The sequence below is a fragment of the Helianthus annuus genome, chromosome 15 (assembly GCF_002127325.2).
Source record: "Helianthus annuus cultivar XRQ/B chromosome 15, HanXRQr2.0-SUNRISE, whole genome shotgun sequence".
Taxonomy (NCBI): domain Eukaryota; kingdom Viridiplantae; phylum Streptophyta; class Magnoliopsida; order Asterales; family Asteraceae; genus Helianthus; species Helianthus annuus.
The window spans coordinates 13,488,996-13,513,955 of NC_035447.2; the positions used below are offsets into that span (position 1 = coordinate 13,488,996).

The 24,960-nt window shown below is 38.5% G+C and overlaps 3 protein-coding genes across 3 annotated transcripts; 1 reads left to right on the plus strand and 2 right to left on the minus strand.

Moving 5' to 3' along the window:
- The first annotated feature begins 2,581 nt into the window (after positions 1 to 2,581).
- On the plus strand, positions 2,582 to 10,921 carry LOC110910808 (probable 26S proteasome subunit rpt4). Its single transcript, XM_022155397.2, has 14 exons — positions 2,582 to 2,775; positions 4,854 to 4,996; positions 5,176 to 5,337; positions 6,961 to 7,091; positions 7,182 to 7,323; positions 7,408 to 7,667; positions 7,788 to 7,912; positions 9,008 to 9,051; positions 9,190 to 9,321; positions 9,882 to 9,959; positions 10,072 to 10,154; positions 10,251 to 10,373; positions 10,482 to 10,542; positions 10,626 to 10,921. The coding sequence occupies exons 1-14, from the start codon at positions 2,670 to 2,672 to the stop codon at positions 10,788 to 10,790; spliced, it is 1,755 nt and encodes a 584-aa protein (XP_022011089.1). The 5' UTR covers positions 2,582 to 2,669; the 3' UTR covers positions 10,791 to 10,921.
- Positions 10,846 to 11,699, minus strand: LOC110910810 (uncharacterized protein At4g22160). Its single transcript, XM_022155400.2, has 2 exons — positions 11,111 to 11,699; positions 10,846 to 10,972 (listed from the first exon to the last, which is right to left on the minus strand). Exons 1-2 carry the CDS (start codon positions 11,506 to 11,508, stop codon positions 10,924 to 10,926), a joined length of 447 nt encoding a protein of 148 aa, XP_022011092.1. The 5' UTR covers positions 11,509 to 11,699; the 3' UTR covers positions 10,846 to 10,923.
- A 7,281-nt stretch (positions 11,700 to 18,980) lies between these two features.
- Positions 18,981 to 20,415, minus strand: LOC118487420. Its single transcript, XM_035984254.1, has 3 exons — positions 20,323 to 20,415; positions 19,127 to 20,239; positions 18,981 to 19,010 (listed from the first exon to the last, which is right to left on the minus strand). The coding sequence occupies exons 1-3, from the start codon at positions 20,413 to 20,415 to the stop codon at positions 18,981 to 18,983; spliced, it is 1,236 nt and encodes a 411-aa protein (XP_035840147.1).
- Positions 20,416 to 24,960: the final 4,545 nt, after the last annotated feature.

The window sequence follows — 24,960 nt, forward strand, 5'->3', positions numbered from 1 at the left end:
CATCGTGATTACGCTCACGTTATGAAGTTCAAACGAACTTCGCGTTGACCATAAACTGGTCAATGCAGAAAGTCAAACGCAGTTTGACTTTAACGCTAAAAACGAAAGAAAAACACGAAAGAATACTTATAGAAGGTCCCGCAAGATTGATATTCCAAGTATTTCTCAGGTATGAAGTGTTTTACACTTCAACTTAGAGAAAATCTCAGAATTCAAGTGGGTTTAATGAAGGGTATTTATAGACTTGGTAGAGTCGTTAGGATCGTTCCTCGTAATCCGAGATTCAATCCTAGCCGTACACATCAAGCCCATAGATTTACAAAGCCAGGGGAGCCCCTAGAAATGCCCCAAAACCATGTGCAAAGGTGGGATCAAGCTGGAAATAGCTGTAACCAACTTTCTGCTGATCTGGGCAAGCTTTACGGACCGTATGTGGTCCCTTACGGTCCGTAAGGACCATGCTTGCTGGCAGAAAGTTTGGTAAAATGGCAGGACAGGCACCTGTGTCTCCGAACTTGATTTTTGATGCGTTTTGACACGTTTAAGCTCCGTTAACCTCATTTTAAGGCTCAAATATGAAGTTAAAGTATGGGGAACTTAAAATGTGCTCAAAAATATTTTGGATGTCGGTTCGTTTGGCCGCACGATCGCACGCAAAAACGGTCCAAATTGCGCGACGAATGGATTTTTAACAAGCCAATCACTAAAACATAATATTTTAATGATTACATAAATTTTTGGATGTCCGGATGTATTGAGAACGTAAGTTATGCGCGAAAATGCAAACTTATGCACTTTTTGACGCTTTTAGTCCCTGAATGAGCATAAAGTTTATTTTAGCACACCGAACCGCTCAAAGCCTATTTCTAAGCTATGTAAATGATATTTAGGGTGTGTTTAACTTATGGTTATGTTCCGGAATGATTGTTACAGTTCAAATTGGCATACTTTCGCAGTTTGTCAATTTTAGTCCCTGTAAGCGAATAGACTTGATTTTGCCATACCAAAGCCTTCAAAACTTATTTCTAAGTTATGTAAAGGTTATTTAAGGTATGTTAAGCATAAATTGATGTTCCGGAATATTTGTCGCGTTAAACTGATTACGTTTACGCACCAGTTTGCGTATAATTCTTCAGAAAGCGATATAGAGTTTAATCGAATAAAAGTCAAAACATGAAAAACATCAAACACAGACAAACAAACATTGGGATCAAATAACTTTATTCCATTGATAACTGAATTGTTTACAATGATTACAAGCACAGATGTCACAACCAAACCCAAAACGAATTCAAAACTCTACCTAAAACCGGGTTTTAAAATACCCGAACCTAGGTATTTTACCCTACCCAAAGCCGTTAAAACGGTTTTCACCCATTTTTGCATTTTCTTTACCCATTTTGGCTCTCATGTTTTATTATAAATAGGCAGTTGATATTTTGGTATAATCACAACACTCTGAAATCTCAAAACCGCACAAAAAACACTTTACAAACCATCTAAAGTACATTGTTCTAACTTATTATAGTTATTTTTACAAAGAGTAAAGTCCTTTTTGAGTCCCCGTGGTTTATGCATTTTAACTATTTGAATCCAAAAACCAAACTTGTCTTAATTTGAGTCCCTGTGGTTTGTATTTTTAACCCTTTGAATCCAAAATGGAACCTCATCCACCCATTTGAGTCTCTGTGGTTTGTATTTTTAACCCTTTGAATCCAACCCTTTTAGTCCATGATTTGGATGAGGTTTGCGTTTTGGATTCAAATGGTTAAAAATACAAACCATAGAGACTCAAATCAAGACATGTTTAACTTTTGGATTCAAATGGTTAAAATACACAACCATAGGGATTCAAAAAGAACTTTACTCTCTTTTACAAAACACAAGCAAATTTGAATTTAAAACAAATTCATTTTGTGTAAAAACCATACCTGTATTTACTTATTTTTACCTTCAAATACCATACCGTATAGTACCGAGCATTTTCGGTGCCGGTACCTAATTTCAATTATTTTCGGGATCGGTACTTTCGGTGCCATTACCGGTACCGAGCTCATACATATTTTAACGTGTTAGTAACGTCATAACTGAACTGAAAACAACCGAATTTTCAATGTGTAGAATATGTGGGTCCTACTATTATATATTAGATTTTTTAAAATCATTTTTAAGACGGAGTAACTATCGTTACTACATCATTTTTATCTATGTTTTGATATTTGGTATCCACTTACCGTTGTCGGCACGCGTTTTGCAGACATTAGATCCCCACAGCAACGTGGGGTCAGAAAATCAACTAGTTTGAATTTAAAACAAATTCATTTTGTGTAAAAATAAAAAGAAAACAAACCCGTTTCCATACCTTACCCTACTCTATTACACAACGTTAGGTTTTTTCCTCAGTACCCGATTTTTCAATACCCGACATACCTGAACCCGGTATGAAACCAAATATGAAAAATAGCCCCGAAGTTTCAAATTTCACTCTATTTTTTACTTTTGAAACAAGCCCAATCTGTTCAGCCCAGCCCAGCCCAGCCCAGGAAATCAACGAAGTCCAATAAATTCTAGAAGTTACAGAGTTGCAGGTGGTTCATGGTTGCGCGCCATTGTTCCTCAACGACAAGACCGAATAGCACTCCAATTTACAACGAGATCGGCAACTTTTCATGGCGTCAATCCGTCATCTTGCTAGAACAATTCAGTCCTGCCGTACAATCTCATTTCGCAAAACCCTAACCCCTTCGATTCCGCCTCTGCGCCACCTCTCTTACTGTATGTCCATTAATTTGCTTGTTTTTGTTTCTAAATATCTCTTGTTTCTAGTTTATTATTGCTTCTTGTTTTCAATTTCGGATAATATCAGTTGATCATACTCTTGTTAAGTAGTCACTCTGTTTGGAATTTTGACTGATAGGTTTTTTTTAGGTTTATTGCTTAGTTGTTGTCAAATTTAATAGCCACAAATCATGTATGTATTTCACAACTAAATTTTAATTAATTGCAAAGTTTAATCTCTTATAGGTTGTGCATATGTTATAAGTACTTACTCTATTGTATTGCTAGAGATACACTTTGATCTAGTGGTGCGCAAATCGCGGTTTCGTTAGGTTTTTACCCTTAATCATAACCGCTGGCTTCGGTTATGGGATTTTATTAACCGTAACCATAACCGAACTTCGGTTTTGGTTAATTTCGGTTAGTTAACCAAGCCATGTTTGAACTAAATGAACGTGGAAAAAGAATCGGTTAACTTATTCCTGATCACTGAAACACATTTAAAGAATCAGTTAAAGTTTTTCATTAAAACATTGACACATATACCCAATCCATATATAATTATAGGATAGGAGTTGGCCAGAAAGTCCAAATTTCCTAAAAAGTGTAAAAAGTCATAAAACACCATAATGTCAACCATAAAACACACCAAAAACCCACAAATAATATGATGAAGATTACTAAAACATCATTTATGTGGGTTTTGTGTTATGTTTTAGATGTTAAGGCTCTGATTGTGGAATGGCAAATATTATTGTGTTTTATGTTGTTTAGCATTGTGTGTTTTATATTCATAGTTCTACGATGGTGTGTTTGAAGTTTTTATGGACTATTAGAGTTTGAATATGGTGTTTTAGTAATATTCATTCTATTATTTGTGAGTTTTAGTTGTGTTTTATGTCTGAAATTATTGTGTTTTATGACTTTTTACACTTTTTAGGAAAAACACACTTTTCGTAGGATCCCCACTCTATAATTATATATACGTATATACATATAGGTAAAGGATCAAATAAAAATAATATTAACGTACGAAACGTACGCATTGAGGGAAAAAGCAAAAAGTGGCGGTGTCATTTTGGTAATTATGAGCAACTTCAAAATAACTGGGGAAAAAGCAAAAAGTGTCTTGTAGAGTAATTTTGAGCATCTCCGAGTAATTTTGGGAAATGTAGGGTAATTATCAAATTACTCTAGTAGAGTAATTTTGGAAAATGTCTTGCAGAGTAATTTGTTAGCATTTAGTTATGGGGTTTAGCTTTATGGTTTAGTTTTTAGCTTTTAGTTGGGGGGGGGGTTAGGTTTTTTTTTTTTTTTTTGGGGGGGGGGGGGGGTTGGCGTAATTTTGATAATTACCCTACACGACCAAAATTACTCTACATGAACATTTACAATGGTTTAGGTTTTTTTAGGGTTTTTTTTTTTTTGGGGGGGGGGGGGGTTGGTGTAATTTTGATAATTACCCTACAATTTTGATAATTACCCTACACGGCCAAAATTACTCTACCTGAACATTTACAAAATTACTCTACAGAAGCTCAAAATTACTCTACTAGAGTAATTTTGAACTTGGTGATAATTACCAAAATGACACCGCCACTTTTTTGACTTTTCTTTCAATTCGTACGTTACGTACGTTTATTTTATTTTCACGGGAACTTAACTCTATACATATATTGATCTCGACATAAGCATCTGTTATTTCTTGCCGGTTCAGTTCAGTTGAGTTAACGTTCAGTTAAGGGATACCCTCATACCCTTAACCATAACCATAACCATAACCATAACCATAACCAATTAATCGGTTAGTTAATCTCGGTTATTAGTTACTTCGGTTTGGTTATCGGTTAATATCGGTTAATGGTTAAGGTTTGCTCACCCAGTGTGACATTAGCTTCTTTATGGGATTTCTAGAGATTTAGTTGCCGTTTGTGTGTTTGCAAAGGTCAATTTGTATATTGGGATGGAGGAGATGATATTGTAAATTTTGTTATTAATATTAATGTATTATCAAACAAGTGAAATTCTGTGAGCGCATGTCAGTCTTTTCACAAGCTCAGAATTGGCGCTTGCAGGTACTTTCAAGCACAACGGCCACCCTTACAATGATAAGGCCTGGGGCTCAACAAATGCTCATGGATTAAATATTCTCCCTGCTATGCTAGCAGGGTTGCTTGGATTTGGTCTAGTAGATGTGGCCTATGCGGATGCACCTGAGGTTTGTATGAAATTGTTATCTTGTCGATTTATCTTACCAGCAGTGTCAATAATCAATGTTCGTAACTTCGTATTCTATTTTTTTGCTTCCACTGGACTAACTAGCGAGTCACAACTCACAAGTTTCTTTTTACATTTCAAGTTTTAAAATGCGTTATTAAGATTTTTGTTTTTGTACAGGCTGAGGCTAAAACACCTTTGCCACCTAAAGCACCTTCAACGCACGTTGATATGGAGGCTATTGCCAAAAAAGAAAGAGTTCGATTAGAAAATTTGCTTAAAAGCAAAGGGATGTTGTATGGTTCTTATCCCCGGTTTACAGTTGCTGTGAAGGGCCAAAAGGTTATTCAATTGCTTTCTGTATCTAATGCACTTGATCTAATTTGAAGTTTGCTTGGGTGGTTATATTTTCTAGTAAATCATATTGGAGTTGTATATCCTTATTCTCTAACTGGATTGGGTATTATATACTAAGTGAAGTGTTTCTACGATGGTGTAGAATCAAAATTTATTGAACTAGTATGCTCTCCTCTATTTCATTCCTAACCACTAGGGCTGTAATCGAACCGAACGAACACGAAAAGGCCATGTTCGTATTCGTTCGTTAAGGAAATTAACATGTGCATGAACTGTTCACGAACACATGCCGAACATAAGTTTATGTTCGTGTCCGTTCGTTAAGGAAATTTTAGTTGTTCGCGATCAGTTCATGGACATTGATCTCGAACACATACGAACGCAGACGAGATAAAACGAACGTAAACGAACATTTAACTTGAAAATAAAAAATAAAAACGTTGTTAACCTTAAACATTGGACATAAGTAGTTAAATACAACAATCAAATGATAAATGAAAACACAAGAAGTCTGCTAACTTAGACATAATTATCGCAAAAAAAAAGCTAAATGTCCAAATTTTAGTTAACTTAGAAAAAATAGAGTTTCAGGATTTTAACATGTTTAGATAAAAGGTTTGTTATTTATTTATTTTTAATGTAATCAAACGAACACGAACGAAGATAAACAGACGAACATGAACGAACATAACCGAGCATATTACCGAACGTTCACGAACGCAATCGAACGAACGAGACATTTGTTCGTGTTCGTTCGCTAAGCTAACCGAACAAAATTTCTTGTCCGTGTTCATTCATTAAGTTAATCGAACGAACAAAAACGACTTCCTGCCGAACGGTTCACAAACTGTTCGCTGAACGTTCGGTTCGTTTGCAGCCCTACTAACCACAACTAAGCCACTGTTAGCGAGACCACTCTTCTATCACAGTGGTTAATGTAAAAAGTAAAAACTAGAAAGTTGTAGTTACTTGAGAGCTCATGGGTGCTATCAAAAACCATTACAACTTTAATATCAGATTATCTACTGCTTTTGAATATGTCAATTTAACTTTATTATCAACTTGATAGGGTACTATTCATTCTGATGGTGTTAGCTGTTAAGTTTGCCTGATCAATCAATGTTCTTGATATATCAATTGGGTGGGACCACCTTTCTTTTATCACGAGAAAAAGAAAATGTCGACCTTCTGGAACCACTATCTATATAACTCCCTACAACATCCTGTATTTTTTATTGTTTATTTGTTTCTTTAATTTTGTAAGGAACTATGTTTTCTTGATATTTACGATAGTAACTCTTGATGTTCGTATTGGTTAGCTGAACTCTGCTGAAGTTATCTCGAACCTATGCGTACATTAGATTGATGTTCAAAAAAATAAAAAAATTTAGGGCATCTATTATCATAGGGTTTACTCTTTTTGATTGTGTGTATGGCTGTATGCTTATACTCATGCTATGTTTCTGAAATTTTATCCGTACCCTGGAGGTTCTGTATTACTGGTATTTCATGTTTTATAAAACCATCGTCTGTATTGAATATTGATGAGATGCTTATAATATCCTTGGCAGTGCTTGTATATGCAACTTATTTGATGTTACACTGCAGGTTACAATTAAGTTCCAAGTTCCTCCTACATGTGAAATTGCACTTTTGATTTCAAACATTGTTGCACATCTTGGTGTCAAAGTTGAGGAGCGAGCAACAGGTGCGGATATGAATTTACGCGCTTGGGATAGGTAAGTTTAAAGCCTTTACTTTCATCTGCATATTAATTTTGCTCCAAGTTGCAGCCATTACTTATGATGGTTTGTCATGTTCAATCCCAGTGGTGTTGCGTGGCAGTTAACGCTCAACCGTCCCGTGGTCCAGAAGGAAGGCGTCAAGGATGATAACGATTCTGATGCAAATCCAGATGACGGAGATCTTTGCGTTCTGATATTCCGATCGCTCATTAGTTCTGATAAAGCAGTTATCTCCAATCCCTTCAAACTCTTAACTTCTATATTTCCATTTAACATGCTTTATTTTAATCTCTTATTAAAACATATGTAGGAAATGGAGTTCATGAAGCAAGGGAGCTTTACTGCTGACGAGCTTGATGCTTTGGTATCCGTGTTAAAGTTGGCAGGAGGGGGACCAAATAGGGTTTCGGACCGGAGAGGCGATACCGCGCGTAACCCATCGATGGATAAATCGGTCGCTAGTCTCGAGGGCATGGGGGTGAAGATCTATGGGCTTAAGGAGCCGAAATTAGAGGACTCGAAGTCCGAGATTTCATGGGAAAACATTGCGGGATATAATCAGCAGAAAAGGTATGGCACGTACTAGAAGGGTACGTATGTCTTTTCATGTGTTGAAGCATCACAAATAATGGATCTGTTGTAAAGAAGCTTGTTGGGTTAAGTTTTAGAATTTTGATTGTTTGTATCTAGAGATATAGAAGACACGATACTGCTAGCTTTGCAGAGTCCTGAGGTTTATGATGAAATTGCTCATGGGACCCGGTGCAAGTTTGAGACAAATAGACCTCGAGCGGTACTGTTCGAAGGTCCACCAGGTTTTTCTCGTGGCTTTAGCATCTTTGTGAATATGTTCTGGATATATGTAACTATGCTATATGTGGGATTTTACATAGAAGATAAAAAGCTCATATCATAATCGAACTCATTATAATAACTTTGCCTAATTCAGTGAGAATGTAGCAACAGTTTGCTCAACTGTAACTAGGGATGCTAAACGTGTTGTGTTCGACCCAAACACGGCCCAAATTTGAAAATTGTGTCAGAGATATGGACACGAATACGGCATGAATATTCGCGGGTTGACACGTACATGACCTGTTTAAACTTTTTTTTTTTTTTCATATTAGTACTCTAGATTTACATTTTTACAACAAAAAAAGACATGTATAAAAACATATACATTATAATTTATAAAGATAAAATCTTATGTCAGTTTCTCTTTTAATTTTTAAATTTTGGCTTAGAATACCAAGCCAATTTAATTTATGACATAAAACACATATTTAGAAAATAAAATAAAAATAATGAGGTTAAACGGGTCAACCTGTGAACTTGTCGTGTTGACACTAACCTTACCCATTTAGCTAAGCAGGTTCGACTTGAAACCAACCCAAACCTGTGTCGTGTCAAAAATTCACACCCCTAACCGCAACCCAATTTTCCTATCTTTTAAACTCTATGCACTGGAATCATATAAGAAGATTCGACAATATTTTAGTTTCTCTAATAATTCCGAACTTGCTCCATCTTATTAGTTATTAGTTGCTTAATACTAATTGCTGGTTTGAGATTTAATTTAGTTTTTAAACTAGTGTACGGTTTTGCAAAAGCAAATTTGGAAGTGTTGGTATATGTGCTCCCAATTCTATTATCTACAAGTTTGTTATCTTTGCACTACAAGTAACTTTCGGTTTATTCCTTTTTATGCTTTGGGTCTCTTTGTAAATGCCCTTTCTGTTGGACATCCTCAACCTCAAAGCTTTGGTAAGATCTTCCTTTTCATCCGAATGTGGAATTCGAAACTAAAGTAATAAATTTCACTCTAGCTTACACCCAAGGGTAGTTGTGTATCTTGACTTTAGTTGGCGTGAAACTAATGTGCTTCACTTGTTTTCTTGTTTAAATATCAGGTACCGGGAAGACATCCTGTGCTCGTGTTATAGCTAATCAAGCGGTAATTTGTTCTTCTCATTGCTATCAAGCATTCCTTTATTATTTTTATATATTGCAAAGCAATCCATATGCTTGTTGGTAGTGTGTATTAGCATATTTATAAGATCTATATTTTGATAATTACTGTTATATTATGCAGGGTGCCCCATTGTTATACGTGCCATTGGAGGTGATCATGTCAAAATATTTTGGCGAAAGTGAAAGGTTATTGGGAAAAGTGTTTACGCTTGCTAATGAAATTCCCAATGGTGCAATCATATTCCTCGATGAGGTATAGATGCATTGCATACGACATTCTTGTGAAGTAATCCAAGTAGTAAATGCGGTAAAAAAATCGGATATCGGTCAAGGACCGATATTGAGATATTGCTTATCACGGTGGGATATCGTTAGTTTTAATATCATGCAAAATTTTATGGATATAGCAGTTTTAACACTAACAATTCAGCATACTCTCCTACCATTAACAAATTAACCTTTTGCAACTTGCAAAACACTAACAATTGTAGCAAGTAGGAACTCATTAAGACTTAAAACACTAACATTTAACACTAACAATTAAGACTTAAAACACTGATAACAGCAATAAGAAGAAAGACGGATGGTAGAACTAAGAAGAAAGGTACTGATATCGGGAAAATCGGTGATATATTGCTCAAATATCGGTCAATATCGCCGATATTATCGGTACCAATATTTTGACCGATATTTGAAACTGATATTTTACATGAAGACCGATAACCGATATATCATATATCACCGATATTAACTGCATAGGAAGTAATATACATGTCTTATGTTTAGTTTCAACCATATCTGATTGTAAAACAGGTTGATTCCTTTGCTACTTCTCGTGATAGTGAAACTCATGAAGCTACTCGTAGAATCTTGTCGGTCATATTACGTCAGGTAACGTTTCTTTCCCTTACGCGTAGACCCCTGAATTGTCGAAGAGCGTTGACTGTTTTGAAATAGTCAACCTTGCCTACCATACATGTTTATGTTTACCCCTATATTGCAGATTGATGGGTTCGAGCAGGACAAAAAAGTAGTCGTGATAGCTGCAACCAATAGAAAACAAGATCTTGATCCTGCTTTACTAAGGTGCGTATTCGTTTTGTTTTTAAACATAACGTGATCTCTTATAATTGAAGAAGCAAAACAGTTTTTGAGTTTTCTAATCTGTCAACTCTTTTTCAGTCGGTTTGACTCCATGATAACTTTTGGCCTACCTGATCAACACACTCGTCAGGAGATAGCAGCTCAATATGCAAAACACTTAACAAAGACCGAGTTGGTTGAATTTGCTGCAGCTACTGAAGAGTACGTAAATCACTCTTTCTTATTCATGTAGATGTGCATAATGCATATTTGTAGTTAAAGTTATTGTTATTGTTATCGCTGCTTCTAACTGCATTATTTACAATCCAGAATGTCTGGACGAGATATTCGAGATGTGTGTCAACAAGCAGAGAGGCGTTGGGCGTCAAAGGTAACCAATGTCTATGTTGTATGACAAATGTACGATGTTGCAACTTGCAAGTAGTTTAATGTTACTGTTTTTGTTAATGATAGGTTATACGAGGTCAAGTACAGAAAGATGAAGATGGTGCTTCTCTTCCACCACTCCAAGAGTACATCGAGAGCGCTTTAGAACGACATAAGGTTCTACTTGCCGCATCTGCAACCCCGAAACGCGAACGCGACCATAGCTCTCCCCCCAAGTATGCCTTCCTCTAAGAACAATTTTATCTTAAACCGACAGACTGGCTATATATGTAAATAATGTTGGATATCTGGATAAGATATAGGTTTTTATCGATTAATATTTGGTTACAAGAAGAAATATGGCATACATGAAATTTAACGCATATCATATGCCGAAATTGAAGTGGAGTAAGCTTAGTAACATTGCTCCTTTCCTGCATTACATAACAAAGCATTTTACAAGATTTATTTATCAATCCAAAAAACCTTAATAAATGCAAATTTAAATATCTTCATATGAATATATGTAACCACAAAGTTGGGTTTGTTAATGAAGATGCTAAAGGTTTCACCTTTCTGCGGACACCGGTGGGTCACTACTGTCTTCTTCACCGCGCTTTCGTTTCCGGTCACATGCTTGTGAACATATAAACGACGTAAGCTGCAACTGGGTCTTCAACATCATCTCTGTCAACTCGGTCTCCCTCTCTAATCGCCGATTCTCCGCCTCAATCCTTACCATCTCTCTCGTCTTCATCATCTCAAGCTCTGCTGCTTGTCTTCTCATCATACACTCTGCGAGATCTCGTAAACTAGCCGCCACACTCCATCTTGACGTGTCGGAACTCTCTGAACTCCATCCTTCGTCTTCGGAGGCGAATTCAACCTCGACTGGCTGTTTGAACCGACGCTGGGGATCGTCATAGTTGTTACTCGAGCTTAGGCTGGAGTTGGATTTATCTGCCATCATGCTAAATTCAGAAATAGAAAGATGGATAGAATTCGACTTAAAAATGATGCAAAAAGTGGAATGATTGATCGGATTCCACCAACCATGAAATTTGATTGCATTTTTGTTCTTTTTTTGTCCACTCTCTTCAATTATTCTGTCTTTTCAGAAAGTAGAATAATTTCCCTAACAATGTGTATTCATTTGAGTTCATGACTTCCATAGAGTTAGAAAAAAGAAAAGTAAGTTTAGTGGTGAAAATGAAGAAGTGAAGAGTTGAGGGACCGCAATTTTTTTTAATTTTTGTTTATTTTTATAAGTTAGCTTGTAAAATTAATGAAAGTAATTATTTTTGATGTATTTATATATTAGTGTTTGTGGAAAACAGGTTTCTTACCTTTTATGATTGTGAAAAATATAAATTTATTTCGTGTATTTATTTTATGCTCATGTATAATCAAAATGTTAAGCTAAAAGAAGTGCGACTGTAATGAACTAACAATTGGTAATTCAACTAAAAAAATGAAATTTGATGACTACAATACCAGCTTAGGGGTTGTTTGTTTAGCTCTTAATGAGACTCTTAATTGTTCAGACCTCCTACTGATTCAGCACTTAATGGTTCAGATTGTTTGTTTCGCAAGCAGATTCAGACATTTGCCTCTGAATGGTTAAGTTTTATACTGAGTCTAAATTGTTAAGACCTCTAATCTGAATGGTCAGACATTTGTTATTGAACGCTTAAGCATTATACTGGCTCTTAATGGTTCAGACCTCTTACTAGTTTAACACTTAATGATTTAGATCCCTTACTGATTCAGCACATATAATTAGACCAAGGGGTATGGGGGGCGGCTTAGGCCCGGCGAAGGCCGGCGCCGGTCCCCCACCCCCCCCCACCCCCCCTTGGCTTGTGATGTTAAACCAGCGTGGGCAAGACGGGCCTGCTTTCTTCCTCTCTCTCATCTTTGTCTCTCCTCTCTCTCTATCTCTCTCTAAAATCAAATAAAGTTTTATATTTTTTAATTGTTCCTCATCCTCCACCCCCTAGGTCCATCCTCTGCAAGCCCCTCCTACGTGGCGCTGATGTGACGGCCCATCCTCATAGGGATTAGCCTCCCCATACCCACTATTCTTACTAACTCAGACTTCTTACTAGTATCATTACGTAACTACCTTTTGTGTATCGTACTTTTTGTCTTTCAAATTTTCAGGTGTCTACTTTTTTTTTTAATTGTACTGTAAAATATCTATGATAATGAAGAGAAAAACAAATACACGAATGGTTCGAAATAGTTACACATATAATTATACCAAAAAATAATCATTTATTCATTTTCTGCGAGGTCTTGCGTTTATAACAACTATTAAACTTAAAACAATAAAACCATCTCTACATGTATTGTATAGCAAACTTTATTTTAAATGATTATGTCAATTTGAGGTTAAAACCGCATTATCCCTTTTTAAGTATAACCCAAACACCCATTAACGCTATGAATCTTGTATTTAATTTTAGGTAAAAAGTAAGAGTTGTCGTGTTTAACTCATGTAATTGAATGTGTCATGTTTAGGAAGAAAAAACGTACAATCGTCTATATGTTTACAAACTTGATTGTAATACATAGGGCCGGCCTAAGCCCAAGTATTTTGAGTCTTGGGCTTTAGGCCTCCAAATCAATAGGGCCTACAACTTAAAAAAGATTATATATGATATTTGGGTTGAGCTAAACTTATCTTTACACATACAAAAAATATATAAAAATACAAAAAAATTAAGTTAACTTCGCCAACAATAAACCTTTTAGTTTATTTTGCTGGTCTCAAGCCCGGGTAAAAGAGGTTTTTTTCTCAAATAATGTTTTTTTTTTTTTTGGGAAAAAGGCCTCGAGTTTTTGAATTTGCTTTAGGCCATCAAAATGATTGAGTCCGGCCCTGAATACATTCACAACCCATCAACAACATGTTTAGATAAAATGGATTACACAATGAATTTCTCTAACACGAGTAAATATATGAGTTTTGTACGAATTAGGTAATTTTAATCCGGTACATTTTTCTTATGAAAAAAAAGTTAAGAAAATAGAAGAAAATATAATGAATAATAATAGATGTTTCGTGACTTTCGTCTAGTTCTTCTAAAGAGAGAAAGGGAAGGATGAAGGATGAAGGAAGATTTAAAATATTTACTCGTAAACTTTCCTCCCATTCTTAGGGATTAACACATGTGTATGTGTATTGTGTATTGTGTAGTGAGAGAGAAAGATAATGCTTACCCTTTAGACTATGGGGTATAGTGGGGTGGGGATTTGGGGCATGGTTTACAAGTGGACTTTAAGGGGCATCGCTGGTCAGTTGTATGTTGGGTCGGTATGGCGGGGCGTGGCTAGCCCGCGTGGGTTGGCCACGTGTTATAATTTTTTTCAATTATTATAAAAATACACACAAAATTAAAATTTAAATCCTAGCCACCTATAGCCTAGCCAACCCAGGCAATGAGAACCGGCCATGGAAGACCGCTAGGCCCGCCCAACGCCGGGCTGAAACCCCCGCCCAAGGGGCCACGCCGAAACCCAAGCCCACCCGGGGTGGTGACTCGGGCGTTTGTACCCAACCCCCGCCCCATACCCCATAGTAAGTATTATTCGTCATGTAGGGGTTCAGTCAGCTTTTGGGTACTATGGGACATTATTTTAAAATGGGTGTAGTGGTATAATGTCCCATAATGCCTCTAAAATTATTACCCATTATTATTTTTTGTTTTTTTAATTAAAACTAATGTTTAAAATGAGCGTAGTGACATGATTGGCCAAAAGAATCTCACCAAGCGTTTGATTTGGAACGCCCAAGCAAAATTTTGAAGAAAAATGCCTCTAGGGGCGGTAGAGGGGCATTATGTGGCGCTTTTTGGAGGGAAAAACGCCAACCCCTCCCCCCCGGGTGGTCTAAGTTGTAACTTTATTTCTAACTTTAACTTTAATTCTTTTTGAATGAAAATTCTTTTTAACATCTTAATTCCACATTTATCTTGCACTATCAAAGATTTGAATTCACAACCTCATATTTGTAAAGAGAACCATCATACCACTACACCAATACATCATGAATATCCATATGATAAAGCAATTAACTCAGCTTAAAAACATTCATTGCTTTTACAAAATACGAATAATCCATATGATAAAGTTCCGTTACAGATCTGACTTTATTTTCTTTCAAAAATAAAAACAAAAAGTTTTAAAAAACAATCAATTTACACGACTTTCTCTTTTCTCTTTTCTCTGTCGCCTCCCACGTCCTTTCAATTAGTGGTGTTCAAAAGTATCAAAATCTGAAAATACGATATGAAGCATCCGATATCCAAATCTGAACTATCCAAAAATTTGGATTCGGATAGTGATTTAAAAAAATTTTTGGATATCCGAGTTATCCGAAAAAATATTCGAAATATCCAAAATATATTCGGATATCCTAAAATTTACATTCGGATATCCGAAATATCTGGTTTAAAATAAGTAAAAAAAATAAACTAAATATTTGGATATTCAGATAATGAAACCATGTATCTAAAATTTTCGGATATTCAGTTTTGAACCGGTTGACATTTGATGTTTCTTCCAAGATATTTAAAAGAAAAGAAACCCAAATCGATTTAGATTCTGCATACTCCATTTCCGTCCTCTGGGATTTATAGGACAACGTCGTCTCGGTCAAAGTTGCTAACAACCGTTCTTGCAGCTGATTTAATCGGGTAGTTACCCCATAATATATATATATAGTTGGTTTAATAACTCGAGAATTGTTTTTTTTTTTAGTTTTTAAACTTATGATTACGTAAGACATGTTGTGAGGGCATGCACATATATTTTTAGGCTTGAGGGGACCCCTGTAGGAGTAGAAAATCAAGGAGACTTACTCGTTGTAGAACTAAGGTTGTTTCTTTAAAGATTTTTACAACTAATACCACCTTCAAAAAACTTTCAAAAGTAATGCAATTTCCATTTGAAATGGCGATTTGTTTAATGTGTAGGGTTTGTAAGGAATAAGTTAGGGGAATGTAAGAGATTATGATTGGTAAACAAGTACAATTCCTACCAAATCGCCAATCCAAACCACAATTTCAGGAAATCACCATTTTTAATCACAATTTCTGCCACATAGCCATTAGGAATGGCGATTTCCTGCAAAAATCCATTAGAAATGGCAATTTCTACAAAAAGGCAATTGAAATGACAATTCCTACAAAAAGGCAATTGAAATGACAATTCCTACAAAAGCTGCTACACATTCTACCAAGCCATTTGACTTTTCTTTTTTATGTTCAGCAGGATATTCAACGTGAGACGGTCACTTGCATCATCTTTGACAGACATAGCCATAGCTTTAGTGTCTTTGGTCTTTCAAACAAGCTCGATCTAGCCCAGAGCAAATTCGTTATGTCCCTTGTGGCCCTACACAAAAGCAAACGGCTTAATGTTCATCTTGGCGGTCCCACTTTCGCATCGATTTTATAAAAGAAGTTGTTAAGAAGTTTGGGCCTGGACTTGGAGGACTCAAAGAAAGATTCCCAGGATTATACTTTGTTTTAAACACACGCCACGATACCATCTCTGTTCGTGGTACAAAAGAAGTGATACAAAACATTAGAGATACAGTACACGAGATTGTACGGAGCACAAGTTCCAACCCTGGTCAAACACCCTACTGTTCAATATGTCTGAAGAAACACTAGATAAATGGTCGGAACCGAGATATCTAGGGGGTCTGAATCCGCATAAAAGGTTAGTTCTCTCTCGATTGATTCAGTTGCAGCCGAGTTCCTTCTCCGGTGATTTCTGCAAAACAGAGCACCGTTAGCCTCGTCAAGGGGAGAAAGGGGGTTCTCTCCTTGACCCGACTCCGGTGTGAGAATAAGTATTAGTAACGGAGAAGATAAGTATTTGAGTAGTGAAAATGAGATCTGAGTTTATACCTGAAGAGTTCTCCTATTTATAACCGGGAGTTTGGGAGGGAAAATCTGTTATTGAAAAGATGACGGAAGATGCTAACGCCGTAGCGGTTATTTTTCCTTCCGTTAAGTCCTTTTAATCCTTGTTAAGTTGCTTTGATCCTGATGTGAATGCACACGGATCGTGACTTGATCTATGGTTGGGGAGTTGCCACGTGGAAAGTGGTTTAGATGGAGATCATTCTCCAATTACATGCCATCGTTGTGATTTCAGGAATGTTTGTGATGATGACACGTGTCCAGATGGTTATAACCGTCTGGGTGGTGCACGATCATATTTCTTCTAGAAGGTTACTGCTGTAATCTGGTGTGACATCTTACAGTGTGCACACAGCTGAATAGATCCCAAGTCTGGGTAAAATAATATCCAAGTTTGGATATTTGGGCGGACATATTGATCTCAGGGTTTTAACCCTTTGTTAAATGGAAAGCGGCGCAAGGGTTTAGGCTTCCCTTTGGGCGCGCGACTATCGCTTGCTGGTTTCTTTCTTCCTTTTGTAAGACTAATGCGCGGCCGCGCAAGGTTAAAAAGGTTGAAAGGCCAGTTGGTGGTATGGTCTCACATCCTTTTTGTGAGGTTTTTGGGACCTTACCCCTTCAAGTCCCCCTAGTCTAGTGTTGTACTTATGTGAATAAGTGGAGCACTGGACTTAGGAGAGGGAAATGTCTTTTTGGGCGCGGAAAAAATGAGAAATCTTTTGTGAGAAGATTGAATTTTGTAATGATATATATATATTTTTATATATATATAGAAAGGAAAAATGTGACTTGTAATCATGCTCTGTCAGGTAATGACGTCACCTGTCAGTAAGAGTGGGTATTTTCCTCATTGGCCTTGAGATTTGTAATGGCGCTTTGTCAGGCTTCATTAATGAAGAAGTGACCCAAGTTCCTGTAGCGCCGTTTGGATGTGACAGTTCTGACAGTTAATGATGGATTTCTCATTTCTCGAAGTTTTGAGTTCTCTTTATATATGTACGTTTGAAACACTTGATCTTCTTAACTGATTTTGTCAAAAAAGATGAAACGTTCTTACCACACTCGTCTCCTGCTAGATGCTCTTAGAGTGTACGATGCTGCCGAAGGTCTCGTTCTTCTTTCTCGTTCTCCACCTCTCATCATTGCACCAGTGAAGAAACTGATCGAGCCTGCTGCCCCTGCAATCACTGATTCTGACTGCAAGGTCCCTCATTACACTAACGTTACTGCTGGTGCTGGTATCGTATTGGATGCTGATGGGTTGACGACCCGGTTTCCGATGCTTCAGAGAGGGGGATGTCGGTTGGTGTACCGACGTCGGAGGATTCGTCGGAATATGCAGGTGTCCACTGTTGATGATGGTTCTGGTGCTGATTAAATATTCAAGCCTAGGGCCTGTCTCTGTCTTTTGTTAATGCTTTTTTGTTGTAAGCTTTGGGTACTGGACAGGATTTTTGAAGATCATTGTTATGATCTTGTTAAGTGTTCATGTTACACTTTTTCTGTATATTATGATATACTTTTTTGAAGATCATTGCCATGATTCGTATATGTGTGGATTACAATATGTTGCATGTGTATAATTACTTTTGAATAGGTAAGGCGAATGAGGAATGGTATTGTGCTCATGTGTGAACGTTTGTCAACAGCTTGCCTGTTTTGAGACTGTTCATGAGGTGTACAATGTTTGACCATATCGTTTTCGCGCGAACCAAAGAAATTTCATGCAATTTGCAATAAACAGTAATGTAAGCAAAGGTGATATTTGTATTGATAAGAGCGCCAGGCTCGTGATACAAGATAAGATAAGGAAATACATTGCCTGTATGTTTTTTTTCGCTTTGTAGGCTTGGTTCACATGTAACACCTGCGCAACTGTTGTGCGTTCCAGGTGCGGGGAACTAGAGTCCCATCGACCCTTTTTAGGGTATATGCCCCCTTGCCCAAGACTTCGTTAATGACATACGGTCCTTCCCACCTTGGCGCTAATTTTCCGGGTTTTTCGGCGTTTGAAGCCTCGTTGTCGCGCAAGACAAAATCTCCGGGGACAAAGGTGCAAATACGCACACGCGCGTTGTAATATTTTTCTAGCTTGGATTTGTACCTTGCTTCTGCTATGGCCGCGTTCTCGCGCCTTTCTTCCAGAAGATCCAAATCCAGCCTCCGTTCTTGTTCATTGTCCTGCTTCTCCATAGCCAACATGCGCGGTGAAGGTAGGCCTATTTCAGCTGGAATGACAGCCTCTGACCCATAGACTAGACTGAACGGGGTTTCTCCGGTGCTAGTCTTTGGCATTGTTCGATGCGCCCAGAGGATGCTGGGAAGTTCGTCAACCCATCCTCTGCGCGCTGTCCCGAGTCGCGCTTTTATTCCGTCAACGATTTGTTTGTTTATGCTTTCTACCTGACCATTCGCTTGAGGATGCGCGACGGAGGCGAAGTTGTGCTCAATGTTCATTTCTTTGAACCATTTTTGAAGGTCTTCCGCGGCAAAGTTTGTACCATTGTCAGAAATAATGCGCAATGGTAACCCGAATCTGCAAATGATATGTTCCCATATAAATTTGCGGATTACCATTGCTGTTGTTGAGGCCAGAGCTTTAGCTTCCACCCATTTTGTGAAATAATCCACCGCGACGATGATGAATTTTACTGCACCTGGCGCATCGGGAAATGGGCCAACAAGATCGATGCCCCACTGTTGGAATGGCCAGGCGGAAGTAACGGGAATTAGCGGATTTTTGGGTCGAAGTGTCTTTGGTGCATGGCGCTGACATGCCTCGCATCTTTGTAATAGATCAACTGCGTCCATGTGCATTCCTGGCCAGTAGTATCCGGCGCTCATTATTTTTGCCACGACCATGCGCGGTCCCGCGTGTATCCCGCATAATCCCTCGTGGATTTCTCTGACCAGATACTGAGCGTCTGTTTTATCAACACAACGTAGTAATGGACCCATGAATGATTTCCGATAAAGGATGCCATCCGCCATCTCGTAGTTTATTGCTTTGTGTTGTATTTTTCGGGCTTCTGCCTTTCCTTCCGGGAGTTTTCCGTGTTGAAGGTACAAAATAATTGGAGACATCCAGGATGGATTTCCCATTTCTATGACGCTTACTTGTTTCAGGTGAATGGACGGATTGGATAGTACCTCTATGCGCACTTCCTTTGCTAAGTGTTTAAAGCTAGTAGCAGCTAACTTGCTTAGCGCGTCAGCATGTTTGTTCTCGCTTCTGTTTATGTGATTGACTTTGAATGTCTGAAATTGATTGATTAACATTCGCGCTTGTTCAAGGTACAATGCCATAGCCTCGCCTTTTGTGTCATAACGACCGTTAACTTGTTCAGCTACTAGTTTTGAGTCGACGTTAGCTTCAAGGTTTTTTGCTCCCATTTTGAGCGCTAGACGAAGACCTGCTAAAAATGCTTCGTATTCTGCTTCATTGTTGGTACTTTGGAAATCTAAGCGTATGGCATATGTGAGCTCGTGATTATCCGGGCTGACTAATCGGAGACCTGCTCCTGCTCCGTCGTCATTGGAAGCACCATCGGTGTGTAAGGTCCAGACTCTGTCGTCAAAAACAGGCGTCGGGTTCTGGATTGCCTCACATTCTTGTATTTTATCAATGGGAACTTCAGTGGCGAAGTCCGCTAGGACTTGCCCTTTGATTGCTGGTCTTGGTCTGTAAAAAATGTTGTAGCCTCTTAGCTCGATGGCCCATTTAGCTAATCTCCCCGCTATGTCGGGTTTTGATAAGATTTGGCCCTATGATAATTTGTCAGTACTGTGATGACATGGCCTGAAAAATACCTGCGCAAACGTCTGGATGCGTGTACTAGCGCTAGAACCAGTTTTTCTATCATTGAGTAACGAGTTTCAGGGCCAGTGAGCATTTTGCTGATGTAGTAGATTGGAGTTTGGATATTTTCCCGCTCTACCATTAATACTGCGCCTACTGCTACCTCCGCGGCTGACAGATATAAGATTAATGGTTCTTTTTCTTTTGGCGCAGTCAGCGTTGGTAACTGGATTAAACATTCTTTCATTTGCTTGAATGTTGCTTCCGCTTCAGGTGTCCATTGAAAAGGAGTTTTCTTTCCGTAGCGTACTGATAAATGGATAGGATTTTGCCGCATGATTGGCCAAAAACCTGTTCAGAGCTGCTAATCGCCCGACGAGCCTTTGCATTTCCTTGACTGTTGCCGGTGATGGCATTAGCTGAATGGTCTGCACCTTCTCTGGATTAACCTTAAAACCATCTTTTGTAACTATGAAACCCAAAAACTTTCCTTCTTCCATGCCGAAGGAGCATTTTGTCGGGTTCAACTTTAAGTTTACGCTCCGTAAAGAGTCGAATGTGCGCTGGATATTGTTGAGCATTGTCTCCTCCTCATGGCTCATGATGATGAGGTCATCCATGTATACTTCAACAATTTTGCCAATATCCTCGCTAAAGATTGTGTCCATTAGGCGTTGATACGTTGCGCCTGCGTTGCGCAACCCAAACGGCATTTTTGTGTAGCAATATACGTCTTTGTCTGTGCGGAATGCGGTTTTTTCGTCGTCTTTTTCTTTCATCTGGACCTGGTGATAACCCTTATAACAGTCAAGAAAGCATTTCCATCTGAATGATGCTAAAGAATTGACTTTCTTGTCTATCTCTGGGAGCGCGTAGCAGTCTCTGGGGCATGCTTTGTTGAGGTCTTTGAAGTCGACACACATTCTCCACCCGCCGTTCTGTTTTTGTACCATGACTGGATTGGCAACCCATGTATGGTATTTCACTTTGCGCAAGATTCCCGCGTTGAGCAACTCTGTTACTTGTTCGTCCATTGCTTTTGCTTTTTCTTCGCTGAAACTACGCCTTCCCTGAACAACCGGATCTACTGATGGTTTGATGTTTAAACAATGTTGCGCGATATCGCGTGGAACCCCAGTCATGTCTGCTGGGCACCAGGCAAATATATCTTTGTTGTTAGACAACAACCTTTTCAGCTGTACACGTATTGTTGGTGACATGGCATGTCCTAGCAAAATGGTTTGCTCTGGGTACTCACCGTTCAGAACCCATTTCTTTGGTTCGTTTGGTGTCGAAGCTTTGACTGCTTTTGCTGGTGGTTCATCGTCTACAGACATGACTTCTTTGCTTGAATAGAGAATTGCGACTCCGGTTTCTGTCGAAAATCCACAAGCGGCATGTGGAATGGAAGTGATCATGCTGAATTCTCTCTGTGATCTTCTCCCGAGCAAAACATCATGGCGTGATGTTGCTGGCATGACCATGAAATTTACTGTAACTGTTCGTGAGTGTTTGCCATCTGATAAGGTCACCGGGAAGGTGATTTGCCCTAACGGGAAGACAGCTTCATTACAGAATCCGGCGAGGGGAAAATCGACCGGTTCTAAACGTGCTTTATCTTCCGGATCGAGTTGTTTAAAGCACTGCTCGTATATGATGTCCATCGAGCTACCTGGATCTATGAACATATAGTCCGTTCGGTAGTGACCGAAAATACCAGTGATAATTACTGACCGTTCTTCCTGAGGGCCCCAGGAACAACAGGGAACACAACTTGCTGTTCTCTCCAGTGTTGATCATAGCTTCGCTTATTTGATTTTCGTGACGGTCCTCCTTGAACCATGTGTATTTGTTTCTGATGACTGCTATTTTTGTACTGGCTGGTTTGGACGCTCCCCCGAGGTGGGGTTACTAGGTCCAATTCTGTAATGTTGATTCTTTCTCCAGATCTGATATTTGGGGGATTAGATCTGGTGATTGTGTTTAAAGCAGTTCGAGATCTGCTAACCCCATGTTTTGGGGATCCTGCTATTTGGAAACTGTTTCCGACATTTGGTCGAGGACCAGGCTGTCGGTGAGGGGATGAATTTTCTGCCATGTGCAAACAGAAAAATGAGATGGACCGAATCGAAACGAGATAGAAACTAGAAAAACTGAGAAAACGGTGGGCGCCAATGAAGAAACACTAGATAAATCGTCGGAACCGAGATATCTAGGGGGTCTGAATCCGCATAAAAGGTTAGTTCTCTCTCGATTGATTCAGTTGCAGCCGAGTTCCTTCTCCGGTGATTTCTGCAAAACAGAGCACCGTTAGCCTCGTCAAGGGGAGAAAGGGGGTTCTCTCCTTGACCCGACTCCGGTGTGAGAATAAGTATTGGTAACGGAGAAGATAAGTATTTGAGTAGTGAAAATGAGATCTGAGTTTATACCTGAAGAGTTCTCCTATTTATAACCGGGAGTTTGGGAGGGAAAATCTGTTATTGAAAAGATGACGGAAGATGCTAACGCCGTAGCGGTTATTTTTCCTTCCGTTAAGTCCTTTTAATCCTTGTTAAGTTGCTTTGATCCTGATGTGAATGCACACGGATCGTGACTTGATCTATGGTTGGGGAATTGCCACGTGGAAAGTGGTTTAGATGGAGATCATTCTCCAATTACATGCCATCGTTGTGATTTCAGGAATGTTTGTGATGATGACACGTGTCCAGACGGTTATAACCGTCTGGGTGGTGCACGATCATATTTCTTCTAGAAGGTTACTGCTGTAATCTGGTGTGACATCTTACAGTGTGCACACAGCTGAATAGATCCCAAGTCTGGGTAAAATAATATCCAAGTTTGGATATTTGGGCGAACATATTGATCTCAGGGTTTTAACCCTTTGTTAAATGGAAAGCGGCGCAAGGGTTTAGGCTTCCCTTTGGGCGCGCGACTATCGCTTGCTGGTTTCTTTCTTCCTTTTGTAAGACTAATGCGCGGCCGCGCAAGGTTAAAAAGGTTGAAAGGCCAGTTGGTGGTATGGTCTCACATCCTTTTTGTGAGGTTTTTGGGACCTTACCCCTTCAATGTCTTTGTGAGGTCGAAGATGGCTACCGTTTGGAAAAGTGTAACCACGAGTTTTGTAGGTCATGTTTGGTTGACCAATGTGAATCTACAATCAAGAACCCTGGTAACAACTTCCCAATGCGTTGTGCCCATGAGGTTTGTGGGGAGTTGATCTTAGTGGTGGACTTCAAATCACTTTTGTCAACCCATAAGGTAGATGAACTTTTCCGGGCTTCTCTGGGGTCTTTTGTGGCGTCTAGTAGTGGGAAATACCGTTTTTGGCCTTCACCAGACTGTCCTTCGGTTTATCAGGTGGCAGGAGATTGGGGATCCTATGAGACCGTTTGCATGTGGGGCATGCTCTGCGGCGACATGTACTCGATGCCACTTGGAGTACCATCCCTTGTCATCGTGTGAACAATACAAGGAGTTCAAGAGATATCCGGATCTCTCATTGAAAGAATATATTAAGGGGAAATAGGAGGATGTGAAGCAGTGCCCTGATTGCAAACTGACCATAGAGAAGACTGATGGGTGCAACCATATCGTGTGTTGGTCATGTGGGATTCATATATGCTAGGGGTGTTTTCTAAGTTTTGAGAGCTATTATGACTGCTATGCACATATGGCGATGACACTAGATCGCTATAAAGACATGATTATCATATGATAAATATAAAATTATGTTTCCTATGTGTAATTACAAACAAATTTGAACACTTAATTTGTTAATCTCACAGTTTAATGAAAAGTATAAGATTGATGTTTCACTTAAATAATAATAATAATAATAATAATAATAATAATAATAATAATAATAATAATAATAGTAACAAGTACGTGATATGTACCTATTCAAAAACAAAAAAGAAAAGTCAAAGGGCTTGGTAGAATGTGTAGCAGCTTCTGCTGTCATTCAATTGCCATTTCAAATGGCTTTTTGCAGAAAGTGTACCATGTAATCGCCATTCTAATGGCTTTTTGCAGGTAATCAACATTTCTAATGGCTTTTTACAGGAAATCGACATTCCTAATGTCTATGTGGTAGAAATTGTGATTAAAAATGGCGATTGTGCAGTATCTTTTCACTTTTCGCCATTACAAATGGCTTTTTGTGTAGGTGTCCAAAAATCGCCATTGTTAATGGCGAATTGTACCTAGTCAAATGATTGGGTCTGAACATTCTCCTGCAAAAGTCTGAGAAGCCTACAAGAAAGGAAAAAATCGTCATTTTAAATGGCTATTGCATCATTTGTGAAATATTTTTGCATGCAGCATTAGTTGTGATTATGTTTTTGAAACAAGCATCACTTTAGTAAAAAAAAACTCGTTATATTTACTTATAAATAACATTTTTCTTATTTAACATACTTAATTACTTGTGTGAATTGTCTTTTTATTTCTTCATACCTCAGTTTCCTATTGAGTTTGATTCTGTTAGATTAGTATGAACCGTTCAACTCTCATGAGTCAAGAATCATATAAAAGAACTTGAGGGGAGATTTGATGGTCAAAAGGTGAATTAAGAGAACCGTCTTTTGCATGTGATTTAATTAAAAAGTTGCAAAAACTGAACCTTTCAATCTTGTAGGTAATTCTAGAAGTCGATCGCCTTAACATGATTAAGGGAATTCCGAAAAAG